Source organism: Argopecten irradians, unplaced genomic scaffold (assembly GCF_041381155.1).
Source record: "Argopecten irradians isolate NY unplaced genomic scaffold, Ai_NY scaffold_0290, whole genome shotgun sequence".
Taxonomy (NCBI): domain Eukaryota; kingdom Metazoa; phylum Mollusca; class Bivalvia; order Pectinida; family Pectinidae; genus Argopecten; species Argopecten irradians.
This window is the reverse complement of record NW_027187757.1, coordinates 1-10394: the sequence shown is the minus strand read 5'-3', so window position 1 is coordinate 10394 and position 10394 is coordinate 1. Positions and strand designations below refer to the sequence as shown.

At 32.5% G+C, this 10394-nt stretch overlaps 1 protein-coding gene across 1 annotated transcript; it reads right to left on the bottom strand.

The window, feature by feature from the left end:
- Window positions 1–463: 463 nt before the first annotated feature.
- Window positions 464–1576, bottom strand: LOC138312359 (uncharacterized; the record flags this gene model as incomplete). Its single annotated transcript, XM_069253266.1, is given in 1 exon segment — window positions 464–1576. A coding segment is annotated over 1 exon segment (939 nt). The 3' UTR covers window positions 464–567.
- Window positions 1577–10394: the final 8818 nt, after the last annotated feature.

The following is a 10394-nucleotide window of genomic DNA, read 5'->3' as shown; positions in this document are numbered from 1 at the left end:
ATATTTATAGGGGTAAATATATATGGTCATTTCAAAGTAGGTGATTATCTTCTAAGGGAAATATCAGACACTATATATTAAACTCCAAGTGGCAAAGGTAACTTGACCTGAAATTATGGTATATTAGTATCATATCAACATGATTTCAAAACAAAAAATATTGATCGACATAGCAAGAGTACAAGTCTGTCTAAACAATACATTGTACACCAATAGTCAGGGGAGACTACTGAGAATGTACGTAACCTGGGCGGAATGCAGACATGTTGCCTGGTATGCAATTTAAACAAATTAAAATAAACATGACTAGAAAAACTTATATTTCTAAATTGCTATCTGCAATAAAGATTTAAGATTCACAAACGCATCCATTAACTTATAAAGAGATATTGCATCTTTATAAACGATACACCAACTTTTTCGACCAAAAGCTAAAAAACTAAGGTATTTGCTCCCTCAAGCAGAATGCTTGATACATAAATAATTAATATAAATCAAATTCAATGTGTGAAAAAGTCTGATATTTGTATCATAGAAATTGAAGTAAAAATTGTATTTGGCGAATGTCTAGCGAGATTTGAACACTTCCCATCTAGAGTTTTTGTCCTTTCGAAATTCAAGTCGAACACCCTTTGGAGATTCCCTTATCGCTGTTTGGAGACCATCATCCTTTCTCATCTTGTATGCGACTTTGGCAAGCTCAGAGCGCTCCTTCTTCAAGGTGGCGGGTAGATCAGTGCGTACTGACATTCTGGAGGATCTATCGATATTTTTCGCAGCAGCCAAAACCAAGTTCCTGATTTTTATCCGAGTGAATTTGACAATTAATGCATTGGGTCGTGATTTGTCAGCCTCGTTAGTATCATCATGGATGAGTTTTGGAATTCTATGCGCGTTAGCGACCGACAGTAAAATAGATTTAACTAGATCAGCGTCAAGTTTAAGAGACGATTTCATGAAATCACACAGGGTATCTTCAACCACTTCATTACTTGGCTCATTGACACCGTAGATTAACAAATTATATTTCCTGCTACGGAATTCCTGGTAGATTAGTTCGTTTTCAAGAAGAGATATACGCTCTTCGAGCTCACTGATATGTGTTTTCTTCACGCTTACTGTTTTGAGTGATTCGATTTCTTGATTTACGAAACTCAGACCCGACTCAAGTTCTTTCACCTTTCCTTCGATTGTAGCGACTTTTTCAAAAACACAATCAATTCTACTGGTGAGTTTATTTGTAGATGAGACAATGAGTTCTTTCAAATCTTTGTTTGTTACCTCAGTGTTGTGTACATTTGTGCCTTTCTCCTTTTCTCGGCTACTGTTGCCTCTCGCACACGTGTTTTGCCTGGAGTCCGCCATTTTGTTTTCTGTCAGAGTACTATCCTCTCCAGGAGTGCTCTCGGGAGTAGTGTCTTCGCTTCTTAGAAAGTATTTTGCGATCTGATGATTCGGTCTTCCCTTAGAATTACCCTTTGACCCCTTTCCGTGTCCATGGGGCATCTCCCGGGTTTAAGTTTCTCAGCCCATGTGAAGGCACGCCATTTTGCCTCAAACCGGAAACCGGAAGTCCAATAAATATAATGTTAATTCCATGGCGTAACGCATCTTTAAATATTCTAAATACAACATAAAGATAAGACCTGGAACCTAATTGAACAATAAGGATCTTTATTCCATATATCCTTGCTGATGTCTCCCTAAGTCTGCATTTTTATCAATATGTTTGATGTTTTGATTCTAAATTCAATCATCAAAAATACTTTAATGCATTTGATCAACGGAGTTTTTCCTTTCAAATTGAAATATGTGACATTATCATTACCTCATGTGGCTGCTGTTCTAAACAATGCAACATTGGCAATATGAAAATGACGTCCTAAAGAGACAATTAGATATAATTAGGTATGGTATACTTGATCACTAATCAGCAACATCAAAATCACATTTTAGTGGAACGAATGGATCTTTATGTTCAGGAATCCGTTCTGATGTGTTCATGAATAAATTACTTTCTTACCAAGACTATTTCGTAACTTATGTCATATTTTCCTGGAGGGTGTATTAGGATACAAATCGAGATTTCATAGTTTCGCCCTAAGTGCGGTGTTTAGCCTGAAATGTATATATTGAACTGATCAATAATTTTACTAAGACTGTATGCAATATAATGTTTACTCCATTACGTAACACATCTTTAAATATTCTAAATACAACATAATGATAAGACCTGGACCTAACTCAACAAAAATGATCTTTATTGCATTTTTCATTGCTGATGTCTCCTTAAGTCTGCATTTTTGTCAATATGTTTGATGTTTTTATTCTGAATTCAATCATCAAAAAATACTTTCAAGCATTCGATAAAAGAATGGGTTTTTTTTCCATTTTTTTTCCCAAAAAGGAAATATGTGACATCATCATAACTTCATGTGGCTGATGTTCAAAACAACGCAAAATTTTCAATATGAAAATGACATCCTAGCGCGACTATTAGATATTATTTTGTATCGTATTCTTCATCACTAAAACCAGCAACTTCAAAATCACATTTTTTGTGAAACGAACGGATTTTTAAGTACAGGAATCCGTTATGATGTGTTCATGATTAAATTACTTCTTTACGGAGACTGGTTTTTAACTTATGTCATCTTTTCCTGGTAAGGGTGTATTAGGATACACGTCGAGATTTCATAGTTTCGCCCTAAGTGCGGTGTTTAGCCTGAAATGTTTTATTGAACTGGTCAATAAATATAATGTTAACTCCATGGCGTAACGCATCTTTAAATATTCTTAATACAACATAATGAAAAGACCTGGAACCTAATTAAACAATAAGGATCTTTATTCCATATATCCTTGTTGATGTCTCCCTAAGTCTGCATTTTTATCAATATGTTTGATGTTTTGATTCTAAATTCAATCATCAAAAAATACTTTCATGCATTTGATCAACGGAGTTTTTCCTTTCAAATTGAAATATGTGACATTATCATTACCTCATGTGGCTGCTGTTCTAAACAATGCAACATTGGCAATATGAAATTGACGTCCTAAAGAGACAATTAGATATAATTAGGTATGGTATACTTGATCACTAATCAGCAACATCAAAATCACATTTTAGTGGAACGAATGGATCTTTATGTTCAGGAATCCGTTCTGATGTGTTCATGAATAAATTACTTTCTTACCAAGACTATTTCGTAACTTATGTCATATTTTCCTTGAGGGTGTATTAGGATACAAATCGAGATTTCATAGTTTCGCCCTAAGTGCGGTGTTTAGCCTGAAATGTATTATTGAACTTATCAATAATTTTACTAAGACTGTATGCAATATAATGTTAACTCCATGACGTAACACATCTTTGAATATTCTAAATACAACATAATGATAAGACCTGGCACGTAACTCAACAAAAATGATCTTTATTGCATTTTTCATTTTTGATGTCTCCTTAAGTCTGCATTTTTGTCAATAGGTTTGATGTTTTTATTCTGAATTCAATCATCAAAAAATACTTTCAAGCATTCGATAAAAGAATGGGTTTTTTTCATTTTTTTTTCAAAATTTAAATATGTGACATCATCATAACCTCATGTGACTGATGTTCAAAACAACGCAAAATTTTCAATATGAAAATGACATCCTAGCGCGACTATTAGATATTATTTTGTATTCGTATTCTTCATCACTAAAATCAGCAACTTCAAAATCACATTTTAGTAAAAAGGATTTTAGGATTTTATGATGTGTTCATGATTAAATTACTTCTTTACGGAGACTGGTTTTTAACTTATGTCATCTTTTCCTGGTAAGGGTGTATTAGGATACACGTCGAGATTTCATAGTTTCGCCCTAAGTGCGGTGTTTAGCCTGAAATGTTTTATTGAACTGGTCAATAAATATAATGTTAATCAATGGCGTAACGCATCTTTAAATATTCTTAATACAACATAATGAAAAGACCTGGAACCTAATTAAACAATAAGGATCTTTATTCCATATATCCTTGTTGATGTCTCCCTAAGTCTGCATTTTTATCAATATGTTTGATGTTTTGATTCTAAATTCAATCATCAAAAATACTTTAATGCATTTCATCAACGGAGTTTTTCCTTTCAAATTGAAATATGTGACATTATCATTACCTCATGTGGCTGCTGTTCTAAACAATGCAACATTGGCAATATGAAATTGACGTCCTAAAGAGACAATTAGATATAATTAGGTATGGTATACTTGATCACTAATCAGCAACATCAAAATCACATTTTAGTGGAACGAATGGATCTTTATGTTCAGGAATCCGTTCTGATGTGTTCATGATTAAATTACTTTCTTACCAAGACTATTTCGTAACTTATGTCATATTTTCCTGGTAAGGGTGTATTAGGATACAAATCGAGATTTAATAGTTTCGCCCTAAGTGCGGTGTTTAGCCTAAAATGTATTTTTAAACTTATCAATAATTTTACTAAGACTGTATGCAATATAATGTTATCTCCATGACGTAACCTTTCTTTAAATAGACTCAATACAACATAATGATAAGACCTGGAACCTAATTGACAATAAGGATCTTTATTGCATATATTCTTGTTGATGTCTCCCTAAGTCTGCAATTTTATTAATATGTTTGATGTTTTTATTCTGAATTCTATCATCAAAAAATACTTTCAAGCATTTGATAAAAGATTTTTTTTTCAAATTTAGATATGTTACGTCATCATAACCTCATATGGCTGATGTTCAAAACAACGCAAAACTTTCAATATGAAAATGACATCCCAACGCAACTATTAGATATGATTTTGTGTTGTATTCTTGATCACTAAATCAGCAACTTCAAAATCAAATCTTAGTGAAACGAATGGATCTTTATGTTCAGGAATCCGTTCTGATGTGTTCAGGATTAAATTACTTTCTTACCAAGACTATTTCGTAACTTATGTCATATTTTCCTGGAGGATGTAATAGGATACAAATCGATATTTCATAGTTTCGCCCTAAGTGCGGTGTTTAGCCTGAAATATATTATTGAATTGATCAATAATTTTACTAAGACTGTATGCAATATAATGTTTACTCCATTACGTGACGCATCTTTAAATACTCTAAATACAACATAATGATAAGACCTGGATCCTTACTGAACAAAAATGATCTTTATTGCATTTTTCATTGCTGATGTCTCCTTAAGTCTGCATTTTTGTCAATATGTTTGATGTTTTTATTCTGAATTCAATCATCAAAAAATACTTTCAAGCATTCGATAAAAGAATGGGTTTTTTTTCCATTTTTTTTCCAAAAAGGAAATATGTGACATCATCATAACTTCATGTGGCTGATGTTCAAAACAACGCAAAATTTTCAATATGAAAATGACATCCTAGCGCGACTATTAGATATTATTTTGTATCGTATTCTTCATCACTAAAACCAGCAACTTCAAAATCACATTTTTTGTGAAACGAACGGATTTTTAAGTACAGGAATCCGTTATGATGTGTTCATGATTAAATTACTTCTTTACGGAGACTGGTTTTTAACTTATGTCATCTTTTCCTGGTAAGGGTGTATTAGGATACACGTCGAGATTTCATAGTTTCGCCCTAAGTGCGGTGTTTAGCCTGAAATGTTTTATTTAACTGGTCAATAAATATAATGTTAACTCCATGGCGTAACGCATCTTTAAATATTCTTAATACAACATAATGAAAAGACCTGGAACCTAATTAAACAATAAGGATCTTTATTCCATATATCCTTGTTGATGTCTCCCTAAGTCTGCATTTTTATCAATATGTTTGATGTTTTGATTCTAATTTCAATCATCAAAAAATACTTTCATGCATTTGATCAACGGAGTTTTTCCTTTCAAATTGAAATATGTGACATTATCATTACCTCATGTGGCTGCTGTTCTAAACAATGCAACATTGGCAATATGAAATTGACGTCCTAAAGAGACAATTAGATATAATTAGGTATGGTATACTTGATCAGCAACATCAAAATCACATTTTAGTGGAACGAATGGATCTTTATGTTCAGGAATCCGTTCTGATGTGTTCATGAATAAATTACTTTCTTACCAAGACTATTTCGTAACTTATGTCATATTTTCCTTGAGGGTGTATTAGGATACAGATCGAGATTTCATAATTTCGCCCTAAGTGCGGTGTTTAGCCTGAAATGTATTATTGAACTTATCAATAATTTTACTAAGACTGTATGCAATATAATGTTAACTCCATGACGTAACACATCTTTGAATATTCTAAATACAACATAATGATAAGACCTGGCACGTAACTCAACAAAAATGATCTTTATTGCATTTTTCATTTTTGATGTCTCCCTAAGTCTGCATTTTTGTCAATATGTTTGATGTTTTTATTCTGAATTCAATCATCAAAAATACTTTCAAGCATTCGATAAAAGAATGGGTTTTTTTTTCAATTTTTTTTTCAAAATTTAAATATGTGACATCATCATAACCTCATGTGGCTGATGTTCAAAACAACGCAAAATTTTCAATATGAAAATGACATCCTAGCGCGACTATTAGATATTATTTTGTATCGTATTCTTCATCACTAAAATCAGCAACTTCAAAATCACATTTTTGTGAAACGAATGGATTTTGAAGTACAGGAATCCGTTATGATGTGTTCATGATTAAATTACTTCTTTACGGAGACTGGTTTTAAACTTATGTCATCTTTTCCTGGTAAGGGTGTATTAGGATACACGTCGAGATTTCATAGTTTCGCCCTAAGTGCGGTGTTTTAGCCTGAAATGTATTATTGAACTGGTCAATAATTTTACTAAGACTGTATGCAATATAATGTTACTCCATTAACGCATCTTTAAATATTCTAAATACAACATAATGAAAGACCTGGAACCTAATTGAACAATAAGGATCTTTATTCCATATTTCCTTGTTGATGTCTCCCTAAGTCTGCATTTTTGATCAATATGTTTGATGTTTTGATTCTGAATTCAATCATCAAAAAATACTTTAATGCATTTGATAAAACGGAGTTTTTTTTCCTTTTTTCCAAATTGAAATATGTGACATTATCATTACCTCATGTGGCTGCTGTTCTAAAACAATGCAACATTGGCAATATGAAAATGACGTCCTAAAGAGACAATTAGATATAATTAGGTATCGTATACTTGATCACTAAAACAGCAACATCAAAATCACATTTTAGTGGAACGAATGGATCTTTATGTTCAGGAATCCGTTCTGATGTGTTCATGAATAAATTACTTTCTTACCAAGACTATTTCGTAACTTATGTCATATTTTCCTTGAGGGTGTATTAGGATTCAAATCGAGATTTCATAGTTTCGCCCTAAGTGCGGTGTTTAGCCTGAAATGTATTATTGAACTTATCAATAATTTTACTAAGACTGTATGCAATATAATGTTAACTCCATGACGTAACACATCTTTGAATATTCTAAATACAACATAATGATAAGACCTGGCACGTAACTCAACAAAAATGATCTTTATTGCATTTTTCATTGCTGATGTCTCCTTAAGTCTGCATTTTTGTCAATATGTTTGATGTTTTTATTCTGAATTCAATCATCAAAAAATACTTTCAAGCATTTGATAAAAGAATGTTTTTTTTTCATTTTTTTTTTCCAAAAAGGAAATCTATGACATCATCATAACTTCATGTGGCTGATGTTCAAAACAACGCAAAATTTTCAATATGAAAATGACATCCTAGCGCGACTATTAGATATTATTTTGTATCGTATTCTTCATCACTAAAACCAGCAACTTCAAAATCACATTTTTTTTGAAACGAACGGATTTTTAAGTACAGGAATCCGTTATGATGTGTTCATGATTAAATTACTTCTTTACGGAGACTGGTTTTTAACTTATGTCATCTTTTCCTGGTAAGGGTGTATTAGGATACACGTCGAGATTTCATAGTTTCGCCCTAAGTGCGGTGTTTAGCCTGAAATGTTTTATTGAACTGGTCAATAAATATATTGTTAACTCCATGGCGTAACGCATCTTTAAATATTCTTAATACAACATAATGAAAAGACCTGGAACCTAATTAAACAATAAGGATCTTTATTCCATATATCCTTGTTGATGTCTCCCTAAGTCTGCATTTTTATCAATATGTTTGATGTTTTGATTCTAAATTCAATCATCAAAAATACTTTAATGCATTTGATCAACGGAGTTTTTCCTTTCAAATTGAAATATGTGACATTATCATTACCTCATGTGGCTACTGTTCTAAACAATGCAACATTGGCAATATGAAATTGGCGTCCTAAAGAGAACAATTAGATATAATTAGGTATGGTATACTTGATCACTAATCAGCAACATCAAAATCACATTTTAGTGGAACGAATGGATCTTTATGTTCAGGAATCCGTTCTGATGTGTTCATGAATAAATTACTTTCTTACCAAGACTATTTCGTAACTTATGTCATATTTTCCTTGAGGGTGTATTAGGATACAAATCGAGATTTCATAGTTTCGCCCTAAGTGCGGTGTTTAGCCTGAAATGTATTATTGAACTTATCAATAATTTTACTAAGACTGTATGCAATATAATGTTAACTCCATGACGTGACACATCTTTGAATATTTTAAATACAACATAATGATAAGACGTGGCACGTAACTCAACAAAAATGATCTTTATTGCATTTTTCATTTTTGATGTCTCCTTAAGTCTGCATTTTTGTCAATAGTTAATTTATTGTTTTTCATTAAAATGTTGATGTCTTCCTATAAGTCATCAACAACAACGCAGCAATTTCAAAACGAATTTTTGTGATTCTTTGATCGTTATACAGTTTTCATGTTCTTATATGATACAATTCAATCATTTATTGTTAATTCGTGACTTATATACTTTCCTGAACCTAAGGGTTATTAGATAAAAGAGAAAATTTTTTTCGCCCTAAGTTTTTTAGCCTGAAATATATCATTGAACAATCATATTTCAACTAAGGCTGTATGCATATAACGTTAACTGATTCTCACATGACTAGTTCACCGTTCATCTTTTAAATTCAAATGCGCAAATGAAAATACCTTGAACCTAATTGCACAATATCTTTATGATATATCCTTGTTGATGTCTCCCTAAGTCTGCGACTTTTCAATATGGTATTTCTTGAATATCAATTATGTTTTATACAAAGTCTCAATGATTTTTTATTTTTTTCAATTTTGAAATTTTATTGAAATTACCCTTTTATGGGGCCTCTATTTAATTTTCTCCCTAAGTAGCAAATTACAGTTCGTATCGAGGAAAAAGTTTATATAAAATTAAGGCGAAATTTTTTTGTCGCCCTAACTCCATTTCGTATATATCATCGTACCTGACACGATTCCTGTAATTTCGTAAAATTCAGTTTCACAGGTTACTATGTCACTTTACAGTGTCAGCTTTTAAATAACTATTAGGTACACGACAGTATAATTGAAAATTACAGATCGTAGTTACTGTATATGCCGACCAAGATACATTGCGCACTGTGCTTCAGAGGAATCCCTAAAATACTAAAATTTTTCTGTTAAAAGATATGATAAAAAGTAACTATAAACTGGACAACATTTGTATGTTAACAAAACCTAAGGATCCCAGAATTCTCTGACGATTTTTTTTAAGAATAAAAGGTAAAGGTCGAGGACAAGCCCTGGGAACCCTGACATTACTGGGCACCTACGTATAGGAAGACACCATCGCGCGATCACTACTCGTTTGATATGCGGTTGTTCATGTACGCGGAGATCCTTTTAAGGTGGAGGACTGGATCCATCAAATCCAGGTTTTATAGAGGCGACGATGTGGCACCATTATCGAACGCACCCCTTTCAAAAACCCAAAATGATGACAGATCAGTTTGGCTATACCCTTTGTTTGCTGTTGGTACGCAAGATGGCGGATGAAATCAACCAGCTTGGGACTCGCATGATCGAGATTTGCAGAATCCCATGCTGATAGATTGTTGATGGATATTTGTTCGATTCAAGATGTTCTCATGAAGTTACTAGTAATGGTATCTCATGAACGTACAACTATGCTGGTTAGGTGAGTATAGAGTCTAGTAAGTTACCCGGGGTGTGTACTTATCACACCTTTTTTATAAAACTGCTCATATATAGTTTCCAGTAGACTTTCTCACTGTTTCTCTTTGTATTTATATGTTTTATTCTCTTGTACCTGTACATGACAATGTCTGTACATCGTTTGTATAACTGGTATTTTATTCTGTATTGATGACTCTTCTTATGGTGTATTGCGACTCAGGGCGTTTGTGTTTGTATGTAAATAATTAGCTATCCGTCGGACTCGTTTTTTTATCTATGGA